The 24,684-nt window shown below is 42.9% G+C and overlaps 2 protein-coding genes across 3 annotated transcripts in view; one reads left to right on the top strand and one right to left on the bottom strand.

The window, feature by feature from the left end:
* MTMR7 (myotubularin related protein 7) overlaps positions 1-13,718 on the top strand; it is a 51,119-nt gene extending 37,401 nt beyond the window's left edge. The window contains exons 11-14 of one of the 2 annotated variants that reach the window (XM_075258765.1): positions 8,909-9,109; positions 10,248-10,382; positions 12,149-12,275; positions 12,868-13,718. In XM_075258765.1, coding sequence (XP_075114866.1) covers positions 8,909-9,109; positions 10,248-10,382; positions 12,149-12,275; positions 12,868-13,230 — 826 coding nt within the window. In that variant the 3' untranslated portion in view covers positions 13,231-13,718. The remainder of the gene's footprint in view (positions 1-8,908; positions 9,110-10,247; positions 10,383-12,148; positions 12,276-12,867) is intronic. The other variant, XM_075258766.1, reaches the window with a different exon arrangement.
* Positions 13,719-18,056: 4,338 nt separating this feature from the next.
* Positions 18,057-24,684, bottom strand: part of VPS37A (VPS37A subunit of ESCRT-I) — a 29,626-nt gene continuing 22,998 nt past the window's right edge. Inside the window, exons 10-12 of the mRNA XM_075258786.1 lie at positions 24,328-24,471; positions 19,764-19,844; positions 18,057-18,508 (exon numbers count right to left, since the gene is read on the bottom strand). Of these exons, the coding sequence (XP_075114887.1) occupies positions 19,764-19,844; positions 24,328-24,471 (225 nt within the window). The 3' untranslated portion in view covers positions 18,057-18,508. The remainder of the gene's footprint in view (positions 18,509-19,763; positions 19,845-24,327; positions 24,472-24,684) is intronic.

The raw sequence follows: 24,684 nt of genomic DNA, 5'->3' as shown, positions 1-24,684 counted from the left end.
TCTAAACAGCCCAGTTTGGACCAATTCATGGTGGAGGGAGCCTCTAAAAAACCCAGTTTGGACCAATTCATGGTGGAGGGAGCCTCTAAACAGCCCAGTTTGGGCAAATTCATAGTGGAGGGAGCCTCTAACCAGCCCAGTTTGGACCAATTCATGGTGGAGGGAGCCTCTAAACAGCCAAGTTTTGGGAAATTCATGGTGGAGGGAGCCTCTAACCAGCCCAGTTTGGACCAATTAATGGTGGAGGGAGCCGCTAACCAGCCCAGTTTGGACCAATTAATGGTGGAGGGAGCCTCTAAACAGCCAAGTTTGGACCAATTAATGGTGGAGGGAGCCGCTAAACAGCCCAGTTTGGACCAATTCATGGTGGAGGGAGCCTCTAAAAACCCCAGTTTGGACCAATTCATGGTGGAGGGAGCCTCTAAAAAACCCAGTTTGGACCAATTCATGGTGGAGGGAGCCTCTAACCAGCCCAGTTTGGACCAATTAATGGTGGAGGGAGCCTCTAAACAGCCAAGTTTGGACCAATTAATGGTGGAGGGAGCCGCTAAACAGCCCAGTTTGGACCAATTCATGGTGGAGGGAGCCTCTAACCAGCCCAGTTTGGACCAATTAATGGTGGAGGGAGCCTCTAAACAGCCAAGTTTGGACCAATTAATGGTGGAGGGAGCCGCTAAACAGCCCAGTTTGGACCAATTCATGGTGGAGGGAGCCTCTAAAAACCCCAGTTTGGACCAATTCATGGTGGAGGGAGCCTCTAAACAGCCCAGTTTGGGCAAATTCATGGTGGAGGGAGCCTCTAACCAGCAGAGTTGGTGGAAATCAGGGTGGAGGGAGCCTCTAACCAGCAGAGTTGGGGGAAATCAGGGTGGAGGGAGCCTAGTATTAGCAGAATTGTGCAACGCTTATGGTGGATGAGTATGAGGATGCGGAGGAATTGGAGAGGTTGAGTACAGACATGGAGTTTCATGTTGGGGTGCTTTACACAGGTGGGCACAAAAATGACGGCTCTACCCAGTGGTGGTTCATTTTTATCAAAGTGAGCCGGTCGGCACTCTCAGCTGACAGACGGGTGCGCTTGTCAGTGATGATGCCACCGGCTGCACTGAACACCCTCTCAGATAGGACGCTGGCGGCAGGACAGGACAGCACCTCCAAGGCATATAGGGCAAGTTCAAGCCACAGGTCCAACTTCGACACCCAATACGTGTAGGGCGCAGAGGGGTCGGAGAGGACAGGGCTGTGGTCGGAAAGGTATTCCCGCAACATGCGCCTATACTTCTCACGCCTGGTGACACTAGGACCCTCCGTGGCGGCACTTTGGCGAGGGGGTGCCATCAAGGTGTCCCAGACCTTAGACAGTGTGCCCCTCGTTTGTGTGGACCGGTGAGAACTTGGTTGCCTACTGGAGGAACTGCCCTCCCTGCCGCCAACGTCACATGCTGGAAACATCTCCATCATATTCTGCACCAATTGCCTGTGGCAAGCATTGATGCGATTGGCCCTCCCCTCTACCGGAATAAAAGACGAGATGTTGTTTTTATACCGGGGGTCAAGGATAGCAAAGATCCAGTACTGGTTGTCCTCCATGATTTTGACAATACGCTTGTCGGTTGTAAAGCACCCCAACATGAACTCAGCCATGTCTGCCACAGTGTTAGTTGGCATGACTCCTCTGGCCCCACCGGAAAGTTCAATCTCCATTTCCTCCTCATCCTCCATGTCTACCCATCCGCGCTGCAACAATGGGACGATTCGAAGTTGCCCGGAAGCCTCCTGTATCACCATCACATCATCGGACAACTCTTCTTCCTCCTCCTCCTCCTCCTCCTCCTCCTCCATTAAACGCAGTGAAGCGGACAGATGTGTGGACCTACTCTCCAGCTGTGACGGATCGGATGCTATCCCTAACTCCTCTGTGTGATCTGAGTTATCCCTGATGTCAATCAGGGATTCTCTCAGAACACACAAGAGCGGGATTGTAAGGCTCACCATCGCATCCTCAGAGCTCACCCTCCTTGTGGACTCCTCAAAGACCCGTAGGATGTCACAAAGGTCTCTCATCCATGGCCACTCATGGATGTGAAACTGAGGCAGCTGACTTTGTGGCACCCTAGGGTTTTGTAGCTGGTATTCCATCAAAGGTCTCTGCTGCTCAACCACTCTATTCAACATCTGAAACGTTGAGTTCCAGCGTGTGGGGACGTCGCACAAAAGCCGGTGTTGTGGCACATGCAGGCATTGCTGGAGAGATTTTAAGCTAGCAGCGGCTACTGTCGACTTGCGAAAGTGGGCGCACATGCGCCGCACTTTCACCAGTAGCTCTGGAACATTGGGGTAGCTCTTTAGGAAACGTTGCACCACTAGGTTGAAGACGTGGGCCAGGCATGGAACATGTTGGAGTCCGGCAAGCTCCAGAGCTGCTACCAGGTTCCGGCCGTTATCACAAACGACCATGCCTGGGCCCAGGTGCAGCGGCTCAAACCATATTGCCGTCTCATCGAGGAGGGCATCCCTCACCTCGGAGGCAGTGTGCTGTCTGTCCCCCAAGCTGATCAGCTTCAGCACAGCCTGCTGACGTCTACCAACGCCAGTGCTGCAACGTTTCCAACTCGTAGCTGGGGTCAATCTAACAGCGGAGGAGGAGGCGGCGGAGGAGGAGGCGGTGGCGGAGGAGGAGGCGGTAGAGGAGGAGGAGGAGGGGGGTGTTCTTCTCGTGTCCCTGCCAGGAATGTTAGGCGGGGAGACGAGGTACACCGGGCCAGTTTGGGAAGCAGTCCCAGCCTCAACTACATTCACCCAGTGTGCCGTCAGTGAAATGTAGCGTCCCTGTCCGCATGCACTTGTCCACGCGTCGGTGGTCAAGTGGACCTTTGTGCAAAGCGCGGAACTAAGGGCCCGCCTGATGTTGAGTGACACGTGCTGGTGCAAGGCGGGGACGGCACACCGGGAGAAGTAGTGACGGCTAGGGACGGCATAGCGAGGTGCCGCAGTTGCCATCAGGTCCAGGAAGGCGGGAGTTTCAACAAGCCGGAACGCCAACATCTCCTGGGCCAGCAGTTTAGCGATGTTGGCGTTCAAGGCTTGCGCGTGTGGGTGGTTAGCAGTGTATTTCTGCCGCCGCTCCAATGTCTGAGAGATGGTGGGTTGTTGTAAAGAAACGCCTGATGGTGCCTTTGATGGTGCAGGAGAAGGAGATAAGACAGGACCAGGGGAGGATGAGGTAGAAGTCAACAAAGTGGCGGAGGCAGATGAAGTGGTGTCCTGGCTCGTCCTCTGGAGTGCATCGCCAGCACAGTCAGCAGTGGCAGTGGCAGAGGCAGAGGCAGAGGCAGTGGCAGTGGCGTGAACGGCAGGCGGCCTTTGTCCTGCCGTTGCTGCCTGCCACTGATTCCAGTGCTTGGATTCCAAATGACGGCGCATTGAAGTGGTGGACAGGTTGCTCTTCTCAGAGCCCCTAATCAATTTCGAGAGGCAAATTGTGCAGACAACACTATATCTGTCCTCGGCGCATTCCTTGAAAAAACTCCACACCTTCGAGAAACGTGCCCTCGAGGTGGGAGTTTTTCGGGGCTGGGTACGAACTGGAACATCTTGGGAGATTCCGGGTGTGGCCTGGCTTCGCCTAAGCTGCTGACCTCTGCCTCTGCCTCTAGCTACCCTTTTTGGTGCTGCACCTGCCTCAACATCCACACTACTTTCCCCGCTTGACATCCCCCCTGTCCAGGTCGGGTCAGTGTCCTCATCATCCACCACTTCCTCTTCCAACTCCTGTCTCATCTCCTCCTCCCGCACAATGCGCCGGTCAACTGGATGCCCTGACGGCAACTGCGTCACATCATCGTCGATGAGGGTGGGTTGCTGGTCATCCACCACCAAATCGAACGGAGATGGAGGAGACTCTAGTGTTTGAGCATCTGGACACAGATGCTCCTCTGTTAGGTTCGTGGAATCGTGACGTGGAGAGGCAGGTTGAGGGACAATGAAAGGAGCGGAGAACAGCTCTGGGGAGCAGGGACAGTTTGGGTTATTGTTCTGTAAAGCTTCGGAATTTTGGGAGGAAGGAAGACAAGACTGTTGGGTAATAGGAGGAGAGGAGGCAGAGTCTGACTGGCTGCTGGACAATGTGCTGTAAGCGTTCTCTGACAGCCATTGCAAGACCTGTTCCTGGTTCTCGGGCCTACTAAGGTTTGTACCCTGCAGTTTAGTTAATGTGGCAAGCAACCCTGGCACTGTGGAGTGGCGCAATGCTTGCTGCCCCACAGGAGTAGGCACGGGACGCCCTGTGGCTTCACTGCTACCTTGCTCCCCAGAACCATTCCCCCGACCTCGCCCACGGCCTCGTCCACGTCCCTTTCCGGGAGCCTTGCGCATTTTGAATTCCTAGTTAGAAATTGGCACTGTATACCAGTAGTAAAAATTGTGGGTGCACGTAACCCCAATATATTCTTTGAATTCCCAGTCAGACACTGGCACTATATGGCAGTAGCAAGAAATGAGGGTATTTGTATTCCCAATATATTCTTTGAATTCCCAGTCAGACAATGGCACTGTATACCAGTAGTAAAAATTGTGGGTGCACGTAACCCCAATATATTCTTTGAATTCCCAGTCAGACACTGGCACTATATGGCAGTAGCAAGAAATGAGGGTATTTGTATTCCCAATATATTCTTTGAATTCCCAGTCAGACAATGGCACTGTATACCAGTAGTAAAAATTGTGGGTGCACGTAACCACAATATATTCTTTGAATTACCAGTCAGAAACTGGCACTATATGGCAGTAGCAAGAAATGAGGGTATTTGTATTCCCAATATATTCTTTGAATTCCCAGTCAGACAATGGCACTGTATACCAGTAGTAAAAATTGTGGGTGCACGTAACCACAATATATTCTTTGAATTACCAGTCAGAAACTGGCACTATATGGCAGTAGCAAGAAATGAGGGTATTTGTATTCCCAATATATTCTTTGAATTCCCAGTCAGACAATGGCACTGTATACCAGTAGTAAAAATTGTGGGTGCACGTAACCACAATATATTCTTTGAATTACCAGTCAGAAACTGGCACTATATGGCAGTAGCAAGAAATGAGGGTATTTGTATTCCCAATATATTCTTTGAATTCCCAGTCAGACAATGGCACTGTATACCAGTAGTAAAAATTGTGGGTGCACGTAACCCCAATATATTCTTTGAATTACCAGTCAGAAACTGGCACTATATGGCAGTAGCAAGAAATGAGGGTATTTGTATTCCCAATATATTCTTTGAATTCCCAGTCAGACAATGGCACTGTATACCAGTAGTAAAAATTGTGGGTGCACGTAACCCCAATATATTCTTTGAATTACCAGTCAGAAACTGGCACTATATGGCAGTAGCAAGAAATGAGGGTATTTATAACCCCAATATATTCTTTGAATTCCCAGTCAGACAATGGCACTGTATACCAGTAGTAAAAATTGTGGGTGCACGTAACCCCAATATATTCTTTGAATTCCCAGTCAGACACTGGCACTATATGGCAGTAGCAAGAAATGAGGGTATTTGTATTCCCAATATATTCTTTGAATTCCCAGTCAGACAATGGCACTGTATACCAGTAGTAAAAATTGTGGGTGCACGTAACCCCAATATATTCTTTGAATTCCCAGTCAGACACTGGCACTATATGGCAGTAGCAAGAAATGAGGGTATTTGTATTCCCAATATATTCTTTGAATTCCCAGTCAGACAATGGCACTGTATACCAGTAGTAAAAATTGTGGGTGCACGTAACCACAATATATTCTTTGAATTACCAGTCAGAAACTGGCACTATATGGCAGTAGCAAGAAATGAGGGTATTTGTATTCCCAATATATTCTTTGAATTCCCAGTCAGACAATGGCACTGTATACCAGTAGTAAAAATTGTGGGTGCACGTAATCCCAATATATTCTTTGAATTCCCAGTCAGACACTGGCACTATATGGCAGTAGCAAGAAATGAGGGTATTTGTATTCCCAATATATTCTTTGAATTCCCAGTCAGACAATGGCACTGTATACCAGTAGTAAAAATTGTGGGTGCACGTAACCACAATATATTCTTTGAATTACCAGTCAGAAACTGGCACTATATGGCAGTAGCAAGAAATGAGGGTATTTATAACCCCAATATATTCTTTGAATTCCCAGTCAGACAATGGCACTGTATACCAGTAGTAAAAATTGTGGGTGCACGTAACCCCAATATATTCTTTGAATTCCCAGTCAGACACTGGCACTATATGGCAGTAGCAAGAAATGAGGGTATTTGTATTCCCAATATATTCTTTGAATTCCCAGTCAGACAATGGCACTGTATACCAGTAGTAAAAATTGTGGGTGCACGTAACCCCAATATATTCTTTGAATTCCCAGTCAGACACTGGCACTATATGGCAGTAGCAAGAAATGAGGGTATTTGTATTCCCAATATATTCTTTGAATTCCCAGTCAGACAATGGCACTGTATACCAGTAGTAAAAATTGTGGGTGCACGTAACCCCAATATATTCTTTGAATTACCAGTCAGAAACTGGCACTATATGGCAGTAGCAAGAAATGAGGGTATTTATAACCCCAATATATTCTTTGAATTCCCAGTCAGACAATGGCACTGTATACCAGTAGTAAAAATTGTGGGTGCACGTAACCCCAATATATTCTTTGAATTCCCAGTCAGACACTGGCACTATATGGCAGTAGCAAGAAATGAGGGTATTTGTATTCCCAATATATTCTTTGAATTCCCAGTCAGACAATGGCACTGTATACCAGTAGTAAAAATTGTGGGTGCACGTAACCCCAATATATTCTTTGAATTCCCAGTCAGAAACTGGCACTATATGGCAGTAGCAAGAAATGAGGGTATTTGTATTCCCAATATATTCTTTGAATTCCCAGTCAGACAATGGCACTGTATACCAGTAGTAAAAATTGTGGGTGCACGTAACCCCAATATATTCTTTGAATTACCAGTCAGAAACTGGCACTATATGGCAGTAGCAAGAAATGAGGGTATTTGTATTCCCAATATATTCTTTGAATTCCCAGTCAGACAATGGCACTGTATACCAGTAGTAAAAATTGTGGGTGCACGTAACCCCAATATATTCTTTGAATTCCCAGTCAGACACTGGCACTATATGGCAGTAGCAAGAAATGAGGGTATTTGTATTCCCAATATATTCTTTGAATTCCCAGTCAGACAATGGCACTGTATACCAGTAGTAAAAATTGTGGGTGCACGTAACCACAATATATTCTTTGAATTACCAGTCAGAAACTGGCACTATATGGCAGTAGCAAGAAATGAGGGTATTTATAACCCCAATATATTCTTTGAATTCCCAGTCAGACAATGGCACTGTATACCAGTAGTAAAAATTGTGGGTGCACGTAACCCCAATATATTCTTTGAATTACCAGTCAGAAACTGGCACTATATGGCAGTAGCAAGAAATGAGGGTATTTATAACCCCAATATATTCTTTGAATTCCCAGTCAGACAATGGCACTGTATACCAGTAGTAAAAATTGTGGGTGTATATAGCCCCAATTCTATTGCTAGGGGACTTGCAGGGTATTTCTGGGGTGAAGGTGGGGGGGCACACCGTTGGAACGGGTATCGGGGTATATATCGGGTATACGGGAATACACTGACAGTGTATTCCATTCAGGATCCTGGGAAAGCTGGGTTGCGGCGATTGAGCCCGTCAGTGCCACGTTACACTGACAAGCTTCTCCCTGGAATTTAGCTCTTATAAGAGCTGTTGGTTGTCTTCTCCTTCCTATCCTAGCCTGTCCCTGCCTACCCAGAATCTAAGCCCTAGCTAGCTGGACGGAAACCTCCGTCCTCGGTGAATTGCAAGCTCAGAATGACGCGAACCTGGGCGGCGCTGTTCTTTTAAATTAGAGGTCACATGTTTTCGGCAGCCAATGGGTTTTGCCTACTTTTCTCAACGTCACCGGTGTCGTAGTTCCTGTCCCACCTACCCTGCGCTGTTATTGGAGCAAAAAAGGCGCCAGGGAAGGTGGGAGGGGAATCGAGTAATGGCGCACTTTACCACGCGGTGTTCGATTCGATTCGAACATGCCGAACAGCCTAATATCCAATCGAACATGAGTTCGATAGAACACTGTTCGCTCATCTCTACTAAGGATAATTCACCCAGAGGTATACTGATTTTTTACACAGGACTACAAATCACAGCATACACTATATCAGTCTTCAGAGTGGAATTTCTAGAAGTCTGTAATGAAACGTATTATGCACAATTTGCAACACATATTGGGTACACTGCAGGAGGTATTTCCATAGAGGAAAGTTACTTACTTACAAATTGTAGTATTTTTTATACTTACTGTATATATACTTGTTAAATATCCTGTAAACTGCCTTTAAAGATGACCTTTCACGACCTCCAATAATTCAAATTCTTAGCATTTGTGAATAGACACCGGTCCAATGATTCCAGCACAGTTGGAATTTTCTAACTAGCCTCCACTGTTCCTGAGTAACAAGAGCAGTCAGTTTTGGTGCCTGATCTGCTCTTGAACTCTATAATAACAGAAGGGTGGTGTCAGGCAGTGGGCTTGATTCATATCTCCAATCAGAGGCAGCCAGTGTTAGAGCTCAGACTCACCCCCCCCCCCCTTGTCTGCTCCTGCTTGACACCACCCTCCTGACAGTATAGAGACTAAATAGCGCATCAGGCACCAAAACTAACTGCATTGATTTCTCAGGAATGGTGGTGGGTAGAGAAATAAAATTCCAATTCTACCGGAATCAGTGGAGCATTACCTACTAAATGATGTAAAGACCTGGGCTTATTGGAGGTGCTGGTGTTTAATTTTTCAATAAATGTATGTTAGGTACGGAAATTTAGAAGGAGATCCTAAGGAAGTATCCCCAGTGATCGACCAGTTTCTGGAATGTATCTGGCAGCTGATGGAACAGTTTCCATGTGCATTTGAGTTTAATGAGAGATTCTTGGTGCACATACAACACCACATATACTCCTGCCAGTATGGAAACTTCCTGTGCAACTGCGAGAGGGAGAGGAAAGAACTGAGGTAAGAGCCAAACACTCTATAGAAATACAGTAAATTATTCTAGAATTGCAAGGGTCTCCCTCCAATGATATACTGATGACTGGGTGTCCCACTTTTAGAACATGCAGCGGGGGGATTGACTGTTGGCAAATCTGGCAGCAGCTAGTCTAATCCCATGTCATGACACCACAGAGAAAATGAAAGGGATTTTGCGATCTCATACAGTGATTGTAAGATGTGCCATGACTTCATGATCAACGGATTTGAGTCCATCATCTGGGACCCTCCACCTGAAGATTTAAGTAAAGCTGCGTATATTATTTCCCCCGATGAGTGGCATCCTGGCACAGTGAAAAGGACAGTCGTAATTCACTACATAGCTAGGTGGCCAGGAGCAGCACCATATGGGGACAATGAAAGGGGAAGGTTGGAACCTTACCAATTGTAAAGTAATGGCATATCCTCAATTCTGACCAAGCCGTACAAGTCAGATTTGGGTGTGTGGTAGATGAAAGTAAGTTGAAATCTGGATTCAGATCCAACCAGGGCAACATCTGCAAGGAGCTTGTATGTTTGATCTACTTGTGCATATAGTGTGTGTAACTGATATAGAGAAATGGACTGCGAGTTCTCTTCATACAGAGATCAGTGTGAGGCCTTATGTATAAAAGAAGGAAGAAGTGGTGGAGTTCCCCATATTTTGCCATTTTGTGACTTTATGCTGTGAATGTCTCTCTTCTGTTTGAGTCCATGGTGTGTGTGATTTCTGTGAAATAATCCTTTCATTCTGCTTATCCTCTTCCTTTTTGTCAGTACAGTGCACCTATTATTACAAGCAGCGTACATGAATGGCTTCAGTGTTTCACAGTGTACTAGATACGACTGTTTCACTTTCATATATTACTCTGAACCACATTTTGGTAAAAATATTGCCTCCTCGTCGTCCATTGCTTTTCCTATATACACTTCATATTTTGGTAACTAGGAGCTGTAAGCAGATTTTCGCTGTAGTGATGGTTATGAGCAGGCAACATTTTTGCAGTGGAATGATGTGCTATACTAAAGAAATGCAGCAGCATATGGTAAATTAAGAAAACAGTTATAATTTTACATAAAAGATAATACACAACTATAACTATTATCAATTGTTATCTTATAGAATTCAGGAGAGAACCTACTCACTTTGGTCTTATTTGTGGAAGCAAAGGTTGGACTACATGAACCCATTGTATAGACCAGATCACAGCCAGACACAAGGAACTCTGAGACCAAACACCACTCCGAGCAGTTTCAGGTAGGAGGTTATAATGGGGTTTCTTTGCATTCAATAAGACAGCAGATATAGAAACCTAATGAAGGATGTATGGAATGCATCTTGAGTGCAAAGTAATGCTGGGTTCACTCTAGCATTGAGATCTCCATCGTTCAGGTATGTCAGGGGACCCGAACGACGGAGAGCCGGACCACTATTTCAGCGGTAACACACGGATACCTCCGGTCCTCTTTGACTATAATGGGGTCCACCAGGTCACCGTCAGGTTCCACCAGGTCATCGTCAGGTTCCACTGTTTCAAAACCGAACCTGGCAGAGAGAAAAGTCCCCCATGCCGGAGAGTCTGACACAGATTGTATTTCAATGGAAAAATTCAAAGCACCAAATTCTTCATCTGCGCTTCTGGGGACAATGTCCACCTAAAATCTGTAGTCTTTGAAGTCTGCCCTAAAATAAAGCACCAGAATTTCTTCTCTAAAATTAAACTTTTATTGTAGTATCTTGCAAAAGAATAAGTAGTCTAGTGCTTTGGCCTCTAGGTCTTTATCAAGGCAGCATTTTATAGAGGTTATCCCTTGATATCCTAGTCTTCGTATAAACTATGGAGTATCTGACTAGACCCAGAGTATAATGACAGTTCCAGTTTAGACACCTTTGGTCCAAACAAAACTGCAGATAAAAGTTCATGAATACTGTAATAACAGAACCAAAATGACTGACGTGCATAAAATCAGTTATCTGGATTGATTGTCAGTTTAATCAGTTTAATATAATAATAATAATAATTAAAAAAAAATTTATTTATATAGTGCCAACATATTCAGCAGCGCTGTACAATTTGTAGGGTTCAAGTACAGACAAAAAGATACATTACAAAAAAATTGTCATTTCACACAATAGGACTGGGGGCCCTGCTCGCAAGAGCTTACAATCTATGAGGTAGAGGGGGTGACACAAGAGGTAGCAGGGGCGGCATCGGAGGTAGCATTGCTTATACAGGGATCAGACAATTTTGTAATAAAGGTTACTGTCATTAAACAAACATAAAACTGTCGGTTTCATCTATTGTTCAATTCATTGCCCAGTCCTATTGCCAATGTCTGTAAAGTGCTGCGGAATATGTTGGCCTTATACAAGTAAGCAAAATAAAATAATAATAAATAACATCTCTTTAAGCAGTCCTATAGGGATTGCTGTCAGTCACTGAGTAGAACCACTTATGGGATGCCTAAGCCCAGAATGAGCAGAGGTATACATGGAAATATGATGGGTTATACTAAATCATTTTCTATCAAACCTATATATCAATCCACTCAGCTCCTCCTGCTCTATAACATGCTACCCACAGAGTAAACTACATAAAGGTTCCCTTTAAAGGGCCATTTTTGGGAGGCTGCTCTTGCTCTTGTAATTCTATACAGGAGCTTATTGCGCAGGCGTCAGAAGCTAGACCAACAGAAGAGGCGGGGTTGCAGCTGAAGATGGAGGCGGCGCTGGAGTGAGCTCTCAGGCAGCAGTGGGGACGCTCCCATTGCCGTTTGAGCGCTGGGGCCCGCCCTCATTGCTGCGGAGAACTAATTTGCATACCGGTTAAAACCGGTATTTCTAAGGAACGGCGCCGTGGAGACCACGTCTAAAGGTAATAGACGAATAGCCTTGCTTAAAGCTATTCCGACGTGGTAATTAGATAAAATGTTGCTTTAGTGGTAGAATCCCTTTAAGGGAATTACAAATCCTGAAACTCTTGTAGCTGTGCACATATTAATGCTTGGATCTTGTTTTTGAAGGTTTTGGAGGGGCCTTTACAACCGTTTTGAGAAAGGAATGCATCCTCGACAGTCAGTGACTGATTTTCTTCAGGCCGTGAAAGAAGAGACCCAGCAGCTCGAAGAGGAAATGGAGTTCATGGAAAAGGTATCTCCGCCCTTCACTGACATGTCCCACTTATAGGTACCTGCCATAGGTCATTTCTTATACATTTTAGATGTTTAAGCTTAGATTTCAATGAATCCAGATAAATCTTTTAATGTAAGAAACTTATTTTACTAAAGACTCATAGAGACATGATAGTGAAAGAGTCCATAGTTTTTTATGGAGTGCTCTAACTCTTTGGTGTCACTTGGTGAGTTGTGGACCTTCTCCAATGCAATTCTTAGGCCCGGTTCACATCTGCGTTTGGGCCATTCCATTCAACTCTCCACGTGAAAAATGCAAAGAGAAAAGTCCTGTAAGCAGCACTTTTCTTTCCACATTATAGTCTATGGAGTCCGTGGTTTCCGTGAGGTAACTTTTTTTATGCGGATTAGGTTTCAGCTCGGAGGATCCCCAAACGGAAACCCATGCGCAGATATGAACCGGGTCTTACAAGAGTGTCATTGAAATTAGGGCTGATCTATGCCAGAAATCTCTGAGCACCAATGGGCTATGGTGTGGGCAAAGATGAGTTTTAAGTAAAGAAAGTAGGAAATGAGTGTAACCTTTTTATGTCTCACAATATTTCCTTTAGAGATTAGCTAAACTGGAAATCCGAGAAGCGAACGAAACCAACAAGAGTCTCAACGAACAGCCAAAAATCCATAACTTCCAGATGTGCATCACCAAACACTCTCCTGCTAATACACCCCAAGATTACAGCACCAACTTGAAGTTGTTTCCCTCCCGAAGTCCATCCCAGGGCGAAGACGACTCAGCCCTCATCCTCACCCAGGACCATTTGAAGAGCTCTGACCCTGACTTGTCTGCAAACAGTGACCAGGAATCTGGAGTCGAGGACTTGAGCTGCAGGTCTCCAAGTGGTGGGGACTCATTGCCAAGTGAGGACAGTGGGAAGGATCCTGATTCAGATGAAGCAGTATTCCTCAATGCTTAGAGATCTTTATAACCACTTGCTACTATATTATGTGTTTATATTTATTTCTTGGGAGAGGTTTGACGTAGACTGGGAAGAATATAATGGGGAAAAAAATGAACCAACTGTGTTCACAAAGGTGGTCTATGCAGCAGAAACCAGAAGTGTGTACGTGTCTGTGTGCTCTGGGTATAAGCATGAGCATTTATTTTTCAGACAAAGGACTGGGTTGCCCTTAAGGCATTATATTTAAGTTTCTTACATGATTTCAAGTACTTTAGGGGCTATATTCAGAGCATGAATCATGTCACAATAGGTGTATGTATTAGGCTCTTGTCTGACAGAGGTGCCCTGTACTGAAGACGTGTACACCTACATAGTTGTCAGGTTTAGATCCAAAAATCATTATAATAATCACATATCAGAAATCTGCCCCTTTATTTGGCTTTGTACTGCTACGATACATACAGACTATATTTTGGTGCTGTGACACGTCATCACATCACTACGCTACATTGATCCCACCTTGTGGTATTTTAACGTGTATCTTTAGGTTGACAATAATGGTTAAGGATTGGGGGCAACACGGTGGCTCAGTGGTTAGCACTGCAGCCTTGCAGCGCTGGGGTCCTGGGCTCGAGTCCCGCCAGGGACAACATGTGCAAGGAGTTTGTATGTTCTCCCTGTGTTTGCGTGGATTTCCTCCCTTTCTACAAAAGACACACTGATAGGAGGAAAAAAAAAAGTACATTGTGATCCCTATCCACAATCTACAAAAAAAATAAATAAATGGTTAAGGACTAGGTACACATAATTTTTGTTATTGACATTACCGAGCGGATAGACTACTAAACTATCCAGGAATACAAAAAGAAAAAAGTCAGTCCTTGAAGTAGATGCTAAAATCATGTAAGAAAATTCAGTGGACCCAGGTGTAAATGCATATAAATGCAGTATTGGGGACAAATCAAAGAGAAAAAAACCCTATTTAGAGCTGTAGGATAGCTCTATACATTGCATTTTACTTATTTCCGAACTGAGGAATCATTTGTTGGGTCAAAGACTACATATTTAGGAATATGAGGTTGGTGGGGGTCTGACAGCTAGCGTCTGCAGAGTTCATAGACCCATCTGCTTCTAAATCTGTACATCCTGTAAATATCAGCGATTGTAGGGGTGCCAGGGGTCCGACTGCCATCATAATGATGACCTATGCTAAGTCTAGGCCACCAATATATAGTTGTGGCTAACATTTTAACCATTTCAGCACAGTTTTAAAAAGCAAACTGTTAAAGGTAGGAAAACTTAGGTCTTACTATGAATATGTAGTTCTTCAGAGCGGTCAAGATGCACTCCTACCTTCATAGGGGAATTCTGCACATGTACATTGCAGATATCCAGTCTCCACTTGAGCAGATAACCTGAGTCCCTTGTACTTGAATCCTTGCATGTAAGCCAGGTCTAAGAGCCATAGGGTTCTCCTGAAGTGCTTCCGACACTGTGGTTTTCCAAATACACACTGATCCTTTAATACCAGTGCTCCATGGTAGTTCCATGTAGGGTTCATACTGTCACATTAGAGCAGTTACTAGTAAGGTAAGAGTCAATGTTGTGTAGTTTCTCCCCTGCCATCCCCTGTCGGCTGTAACAGGTGTTCCTGCCATTCTGAATGTTTATTGAAGCTGCTATTAGTTTCTTTTGTAAGCTGCATGAATATTCTTACCAAAACAAGCGTTCTCACTTCTTGACTTTGCTGCTTATTGTGACCAATGCCCTATTGGTTTGAGTTTACAAGCACTGTAGTGCTACTGTATAAGAACAAAACTATTACATGCAATAGAAAAACCATTGTAGGATAACTAGTCCTCCAAACGGCAGACTCTAATATGAGATGAAGGTGGCAAACGTTGTTTAAAGGGTCATTCTGGTCAACTGAAGTTATGCCCTATCCCTTTGGGATAGTTACTAGATTGGTGGGAGCCCAACCAACCACTTCTACTTCTCTATGAACAGAGTGGCTGGTCACGAATCTCAATCCATTCAGAGAAGCGAACAGGACAATGTATTATCAGGAGGGGCTCAGAGGTCAGACCCCCTCAAACAGATAGAGGTTAATATAAAGTTACCAGAATGCCCCTTTAAAAGAGGCTGCCCACAAGAAGTAAAGAAAAAGTATCCACTGTCTATGGGCTGTGTCTGGTATTGTTGCTCAAATGCAGTAGTAGGGTCTTCCAAAATTGACAGTTATAATTCTCATATATATATATATATATATATATATATATATATATATATATATATATATATATATATATATATATATATATATTTATTTGGCGTATATTATTGCCAGAGGAAGCGCTGATTAGCACAAGACGGCTATTGCCTGAACATTAGGACTTGCTCCTCTCTCTCATGGCTTCTACTGAATTTACCATTGGACTAAGAAATAAAAAAATAAAACAAAATTATATATATACATACACACACAGCGAGTGTCCCCCCCCCTCCCCGCTTTAAATGCCTCATGACTATGGTCATAAAGGGAGGATGAATGAGGAACAAGAGACCCCTGTGACTATGTGAGTTTCACTGGTGGGACTCCTAGCCATCAGACACATTGCCTGTAAATGCTGATTATGTGATAAACCCTTTAGTGAAGTTGGGCTTAGCCGGACACAACCCAAAGATAAAGTGCCACTATTTCGGGAAAAAAACAATCTGATCCTTTCTCTAGTCCCTTTTAAAGCAGAACTCCCAAAAGTTATACAAGTGAAGCTTCAGTGTCAAAACCATATTCTTGTGATGTTAACAGATAAGCTTAAAGGTGTCCCCATGACAGACCAAACTTCTATATTCTGACCACTCAGTATTATCATAGGGTTATTGGGCCCCAACCAGTTAGAATTGATTCAGCCTTTATTATGCAACTCAGACAAGAACATGAAACATCTACGATCACTAATCTGCCCGTGCCAGGAAGTGTAGTGCGATAGTTCTTTTGGGAGTTCTCCTTTAAGGCAATGGTTTTATTGCTGGGGTAATAAATGTTATATCTCTAATTTATTTTTATTTATAGCATCATTGCTTATTTTTGTGATGAATATTAAAATGTCACGATCTATTTCTTATCTTCTGTTGCATATTTTTTGCTGTTATTTATATGCATAAATTGTTTTTTTTTTTGTTTTTTATTTTAGAGAATTTAAAAGATGTTGTCAAGCAATATTACCCTAATTGTGGTTATATCAATACAAATATGTATGTAAAGTAGTCTATTCCGTAATGTGTAATTAAAATATTTTTTTAAACACATTTTTCGTGTTTGTATGTGTGTTTATATCAGATGGTACATGCAAATAGTATTGTGTAGTGTACAGTATAAATAATATGGCCCCTATTAGATCCTACAAAAGAAAGCAGGCTTGTATGTGCTTTCCTCCCTGTATATACGGTGATACAATGTAGTCTGTGCAATCTGCCTGAATAGCTTGGATGCTTCTACCCTTCCCATAATGTGATCTGCCCTCCCTGAATATCTGGATGCTTTCCTGCCTCTTAGCACACACATATATTGTATATGATCTCCTCCCTTTCCTAATTTGGACCTTTAAAACTGTATAAAGGCATTGACAAAGCAAAGACAGCATATGATGTAAGTCCTGAAACACCCAGGAAAAAGTCAGATCCATCAAATGCTGCAGGGAAGATACAGCTAGGTGCAGAAGCTATACATAGTCCATAGCTTCAAAATGATAGGAAATTTGCAATGAAGATTAATTTAGTTGGTTAATTTTGCATTAAGGAAGGCAAAAAAAACCCCAAAACACATATATAGTGCAAAGGTGTCCACTGTTTTCAACACTGATGCCTAATACACAGGCCTTTAAAGGGATTCTATCATTAGAATCCCATTTTAAACTAAACCCACGTTGGACTAGCCTTAGGAAAGACTATTCTTCCCCTACCTTTAGATGTCTTCTACGCACCGCCGTTCCTTAGATATCCCGGTTTTCGTCCATATGCTAATTAGTTTTTTCGCAGCACTGGGGCATCCCTAGTACTACAAGAAAACTATCCAGCGCCACCACCTTCTTGTTTGCCTCCTCTGCCTCTTCTTCCTTGTCCTGTCACGTCTTCTTTAAAAAGCGCCGACTGCTCATGTCCATCACCATTTTCCTGTGGCTGAAGAGGAGAGGCCACAGGAAAATGGTCGACGTACATGCAGAGTTGGCCATTTTCATGTGGCCAAACAGGAAAGAGGAGGCGGAGGCAGCGAACAAGAAGAAGGCTGTGCTGAAGAGTTTCTCGCAGCACAGGGAACGCCTCTATTGCTGCGAGAAAACTAATTAGCATATGGATGACAACCAGGATATCTAAGGAACAGCGGCGCGTAGAAGACATCTAACAGTAGGGGAAGAATAGCCTTTCTTAAGGCTATTCCGATGTGGGTTTAGCTTAAAACGGGATTCTAATGATAGAATCCCTTTAAGGTTTGATTGGTGTGGGTCTCTGTGGTCCATTCACTTACTGGCAGTTCTAGGGTATAGCATACTGATTGGTGGGGGTCCAACCATTGAGCATAAGAATAGGAGATCCCTAACTGACTAAAGCAGCAGGCCAAACATTTGGACAGAAATAGGATCCCAAATCTAGTGGTCAGAATCCCAGCACATCTTGTGGATACATTATTCCCTATACTGTGGCTAAGAGGTAACATTAAAATTTGGGCAAACACATTAAACTTGAAGTAAGAAATTCAGGTTAAGTATCTTTTCTTAATATCAAAAGGTAGTTCTCCTTACAGGCAATAAAAGAGCAGCAAATAAATCAATTCTTAGCAGAAATTCATTAAAACGAACCAGCAACAAGTTTATTACTAATGCTTGTGCTTACTGTATTTACATCATAATGTACATGTACAGCTGAGTAGTCCTGGAAGGCACTGTATGTACAGAAGCATGACATTACAACAATGGCATTCAGAATGGGAATTAACACTTGTTAATTTACTGAATAAAAAGGCTCAATTCACAGAAATTAAGTATTTAATAGAAATCATTCCAATATGGGGAACAGAAAGTAAAAAATATATTAGAAGTATCCTTACAGCAGATACAGAGTTTCTCAGGTCAACGTGAAATGAACAAATGTAGTTAGATTTTACAAAACAGATCTTACCGATAATCTATTAATAGAACAGAATACAATCGGCGCTACCGTTCCATCATAAATACAAAAAAATGTGCTTCCTGGGATCCAACCACCGACTTCTTCTCAGTCAACCTTTCCAAATAACCTATAGAGAAACAGGGTTCATCGAAAATTAGTGGGTATGTATAGGAGTTGAACAAAACAACTCCAACTTCCCTATTTCTACATAGTCAAGATGAACTCTTCCTGACACACCTGCCATCATAGTAAATGCCCCCTTTTCTTCTCAGTCTGTTATTAATAACTTTATTATTTGTGCGGAGTTCAAAAGGGAACTAATAGCTTGTTTGTTCCTGGTATGGGAGTCTGTGATCCAAGTTTCTGAGTTGATGTGCCTGTCCAGAACTACTGGTTCAATGATCACATCTAAGTGTGCAAAGACCAGCAAAAAATCTGCAGACCGAAGCAACTATGGTCAAAAGTCAAAACTTGATTCTGGTTTAAAGACTGTAGAACCGCCATAGTTATCATCTTTGTGTAAGGCATGTCTAATACTGGAGTCCTTAAACTTGCATACAACGCCTCTGTATATTGAGAGGCCACATTTTTGTGGAATTTTTTGGCTACAATTTAACAAAGTGCTCTTCTGTTGTGCATGTCAAGCTTTGACTTTCAACCAAAGTTGGTTTATCCTGCGCACATGATTCCAGATAAATGTTTTAAAAAATGTTGTAGATGATTTTTTTTTAGTACAAGACAATATTGTATACTTCTGCTTCTTTTTTTCCTGTTTGCATATCTTTGGTTCTGCCAGAGATCACACTTCTCTTGCAAATAAAGGGGTTCTAAGCAGACAAGCAAACTTGATATGTGCTTTAAGCTCTGTATATGTTGTGCTTGCGACATCTGATGGAGGCTTCTGATGGATGGTTTGTTAGGGTTCCACTGAAAAAAAAACACTGTACACTGCACAGTAATTTTTTTTTTTTAAGTGGACACCTTTATAGGAAAGTATAGTCTGCAGTGCTTACCTATACAGTTGATAAGAAATAAACAGTATGTTGACCAACTGGTGGCCAAAAGGGATACTTTTATGGCTACTGCTTGCTGAATGGGGGCCTAGACAACTATTAAGATAAATGTTTATATATGCTTTTCCCAGGATATATATGCTAGGTTCAGTACCTTGGATGCAATGTGCTCTTACCCCAAGGCCTTCATGTTCTACAAGGGCTACTAGTAATAATGCTTATATCACAAAGTGACATTTATTAGAACAAAGCAGCCTTAGACCGTGATCTGTTTCCTCAGAACATCCAAGTAGTTATTTACTGCAGTAACAGTACTGTATGGTATGGATGGTATGTGCATCCAACAAACATGGCAGTGTATTGTTATACCTATAGTGGAGCATGGTACTGGCTGTGCAGGGATATGGATTGTTGCAGCTTCTCTTCTTTTGCTCTTCTACTGTGGCAGCACTGAGGTAAAAAAGGCATAAATCAATCCTTAAGCTATATGAATGATTCAAGAAAAACAAAAGTGCAGTCATAGGATATAATTCAGCTGACCTTCCATTGGTGTGTGCAGAAGTAGACTCTGTGACTAAGCATAATAAGACATGCGTGTATGAAATGAGCACTTGTAATAAAAAGTAATATATACTCTGCCCAGGAAAGTGCCATCTCCTCTGATCCTGATATCTATGAAGTAAGGGGTTCTATGCATATTTCTAATTCAGAAAAGTGTTAGTAGTCACAGTGAAAAGGATTGTTCAGGATTTGGAGCACCCCGTGATGTAGCAGGGGAGTTCCTCCAAATCCTACAAAAATTTTCATATGTGCATATTTTATTGTGCTTAGTCAAAGTCACCGGAAGCACTGAGGCCGACATGACTGTGAAGACCAATCAGTGGCCTCCACACTGGATGGTAAGGACATAGTGGCGTATGTGAGTGATGTTTCCGTCCCCCTCCAGGAACTGCTGAGGCCACTGATTGGTGTCAGGAGTCACGTGAGACTCGGACCTTCTGGTACTACAGCCCTGGCAGTGGACAATGGAGAACTTGGGACAGGAGAATGAGGGCAGTTCACACCTGTGCCCGGTCTCTGCTTTGTGGGTTTCCATCTTCTGCCCGAGAAACTGGACAGGAGACGGAAACCCGGCAGTCAGTGTCTGCCCGCGAGCGTCTTCTAGTCTCCGTGGCGTAATCGTTTTTTTTATAACCGGACACAAAGTCCTGAGTGTCCAACTTTGCGTCTGGTTAAAAAAAAAATGGTTTCACTGCAGAGAAACAGAAGACGCTCCCGGGCGGACACTTTGCAAACCCATTCAACTGAATGGGTTTGAAAACTGACTGCCACTTTCCGTCTCCTGTCCAGTTTCTTGGGCAGAAGAAGGAAACCTGCAAAGCGGAGACCGGGTGCAGGTGTGAACCCACCCTAAGGTCTTTTTTACTTTTACTTACGACTTACCATCCCATAGCTTGTTCCAAATCTGTTAAAACCCCCTATAGATCCATTAGTCAGGATATGAGGTATCATCTTTGTTGGAAATGTTATTATAATGGTCACTTATTAAACTATACAGTTATAGCACCAAGTGAGATCAGGTAGGGTAATAGGCCTACAGAATCCTTTTAATATAGAATCAGGGAGATGCAACTGTACGCCTGGTCTTATGTCCTACTCAAATTAACAGGGCCTGCTGGATACATGGTGGGTGCTGGATGCCCGTCATGGCAACTATCCTTCCATGTGTGCAGTTGTGTTTGTCATATCAGGCAGGACAGTACGTTTGCACAACCCCTTTAAGGGAGTGTTCCGGGTTTCAGTAAGTGATTGCGTATTAAATAATACACATTATGCACTTTTAAAATTTGCTTTAACCCCTTAAGGACGCAGGGTACTTTGGGCCTTAAGGCTCAGACCCTGTTTTTCAAATATGACGTCTTTTACTTTATGTGAGGATAGCTTCATAATGCATTTACCTATCCAGGTGATTCCAAGATTGTTTTTTCGTGACACTTTGTACTTTATGTTGGTGGTAAATTTTGGTCATTATACTTTGCGTTTGTTTGTTAAAAAACGGACAATGTACTGAAAATTTCATAAAATTATCAATTTTGAAAGTTTCTGTTATTCTCGTGAAAACACAGACAGTCATAACACACAAAATTCTTCCTAATTAACATTTCCCATATGTCTACTTTATATTGGCATTGTTTCTTCAACGTCTTTTTACTTTTCTAGGAAGTTAGAAGGCTTATAACTTTAGTAGCAAATTGTCAGATTTTCAAGAAAATTTCAAGATTTTGTATTCTAGGGACCTATTTAGTTGTGAAGTGACTTTGAAGGGCCTATATAATAGAAAACACCCATAAATGACCCCATTTTTGAAACGGTAGTCTTCAAACTATTCAAAATTGTATATAGGAATTTTATTAACCCTTTAGGTGTTCCACAGGAATTAATGCAAAATGAAGGTGAAATTTCCAAATGTCACTTTTTTATGCACATTTTCCATTTCAAACCACATTTTTCCGTAACAATGAAGGGGTTAACAGCAAAACATACCATAATATTTATTTCTCTGATTCTGCAGTTTGTAGAAATATCCCATATGTGGCCCTACTGTGCAACGTGACTCAATACGTGTCCTCAGAAATCAAAGAGCACCTTTAGGGATTTCGGGCAGCATTTTCATTAGGATGGTTTTTAGATACAATGTTGCATTTACAGAGCCCTAGAAGTACCACAATAGTGGGAAACCTCCAAAAGTGACCCCATTTTGGAAACTGCACCCCTCAAAGAATTTATCAGGGGGTGTAGTGAGTATTAGTATCCCAGATGTGAATGCACAGCGGATGGTGAAGAGGTAATATGTAAGTGGTGCGGAGGACATTGGGAGCACCAAATTCCCTATTATGTCCCAGTAGCTCCTATGATTGGGGGGGTCACTTTGGGGGTCTCTTCTATTGTTTTTTTCTTGTAAGCTGCAAAACTGGTCTGTACCCTGACATACGCCCGCACCACTTATATATTCCCCTTCTGACGCATTTGGCGATTTTGGGTTTTTTTTGTCTTCACATTATTCAAGCTATATTTTTTTTATTTTGTGTTGATGTGGCCATATGAGTGCTTTTATTTTTCTGGGATATGATGCATTTTGTAATGACACCATTTTTGGGTGCCTATAGCTTATTGGCTATTTTTTATTAACTCTTGTTTTGCTGGACAAAAATAAATCAATCAATTCTGGTATTGCATTTTACTTTTTAAATGTTTTTCCACATGGTGTACAGCATAATTATCATGTGACCTTTATTCTGCGGGTCGGTACGGTTACGGCGATACCTCATTTATAGGTTTTTTTATGCATTAGTAATTTTGCCGAACAAAAACCCATTTGGGGACATAAATCAATGTTTTTTGCATCGCCATCTTCTGAGATGCGTAACATTTTTATTTTTCGATTGACAGAGTTGGTTGAGGGCTTATTTTTTGCGAGACAACCTGTGCTTTTCATTGGTACTATTTTGGTGTACATACGACTTTTTGATCATTTTATAGCATATTTTTTAAGGTGAGATGGCAAAAAAACATTATTTCCGGTGGTTTTTTTTCCGTTTTTTCCCCCGACATTTACCATATAGGTGAAATAATGTTTTAGTTTTATGGTACAGGTTGTTACGGACGCGGCGATACCAAATATGCATTGTTTTTATTATTTTTTAGGTGTTTTTTTTTTTAATAACTCATTTGCTATAGAAAAAGGGAATTTTGGGGCTTTATTAATTAATTTATTTATTTCACACACTTTATTTATTTTTTTACACTTTTTTCACATTTTTTATTTCTCCTATTAGTGTACTTGAACCAGCAATACTCTGATTGCTGGTCCAGTACTATAGCCTGCAATACACGTGTATTGCAGGCTATATAGGAAGTGTGTCTCTGCAGACGCATAGACACACTTCCAGCAGCACAAGCAGGACAGCAAGGTAAGAGAGGTCCTAGCAGCCCGAGGTCACTATCCAGATCCCGGGCTGCATAAAATTCATCAGGGCACCCCCCGATCTCGCCGCGGGGGGTGCCCAGGGGGGGGGGGTGATGTCACAGAAAACGCTCCCGATGTCGCGGACATGCGTCCGCGGCATCGGGAGGGTTAATACCGCAGATCGAAGCGGAGCTCCGACCGGCAGTTCACTGGGGCAGCTCGTCCAGGCCCTCGGCTGTGTAATGCAGCCGAGTGCCGGGTGTAATGGCGCAGGCACAGCTTCTGTGCCGGCGCCATTACTGGTCAGTAATAGTACTGACCTGAGCGCGAACGTGCTACTTGCCAGGACGTACTATTACTGACCAGAGCGTTAAGGGGTTAAAGGGGCTCTATCACTAGGAAAAGTCATTTTTAACTAATCACACCTTTGCATAGCCCTTAGAAAGTCTATTTCACACCTACCTATAGTATGTAGATTGCCTCAGTGGTTTCTGAATAAGTCAGTTTTTATTCATATGCTAATTAGACTAGTGCACGATAGATGGTGCACACCTCTCCTATTGTTTTCTATGGGAGGCTGCTGCTGCTGATGACTCGCTTCCTGTTTGCACACACATAGAAGATAATAGGAGAGAGGAGGCTGCTGGGAACTTCCTGAGCTGGCTGGAAGCTCATCAGCATATGAATAAAAACGGACTTATTCAGAGACCACTGAGGCAATCTATATACTATAGGTAAGTGTGGAGTAGACTTTCTAAAGCCTATGCAAGCATGTGATTAGATAAAAATGACTTTTCCCAGTGATAGAGCCCCTTTAAGGATCAGTCTAACATATTTTTAAAAAATCTGTTCTTTCAGTCATTGGGTCAAGAGGCGCGCACATACAATCTAAAAAAATTGTTATTTATGTAATCCCCAAAATACTGTATAGGCACAGGATCATGAACCCAATACCACAGCACTTACTGTTCTCTTCTCCATAAACAGAGTTAAAAAATCATCTATTTCTGACTTTCCCTCCAGGAAACTTTCAGCAATGTTGTCAGACTCTTCTTCAGCTTCATGAGCAGCAACTTTTAACCTGGCCTGCAGAGCACTCAGACTGCAACTCTGTGAGGGGGAACAAGCAGGATATGAGAACTCATGTGATAGGACATTATACCTCCATTTATTTTCAGTATTTGAAAGACTGACAAATTTCCCACCATTAAACAAGGCTTCATTATTGAAGAGAAAAACTGGCCTTGTTAAAAGCCAATCATAGAACAACATCCATCTCCTAAACCAGGTCCCTGGGCCCAGTTAGGGCTGTTAAACCCCCAC

Source organism: Leptodactylus fuscus, chromosome 1 (genome assembly GCF_031893055.1).
Source record: "Leptodactylus fuscus isolate aLepFus1 chromosome 1, aLepFus1.hap2, whole genome shotgun sequence".
Lineage (NCBI taxonomy): Eukaryota > Metazoa > Chordata > Amphibia > Anura > Leptodactylidae > Leptodactylus > Leptodactylus fuscus.
Note: the sequence above shows the minus strand (reverse complement) of the source record. Positions and strands in the feature narration are given on the sequence as shown.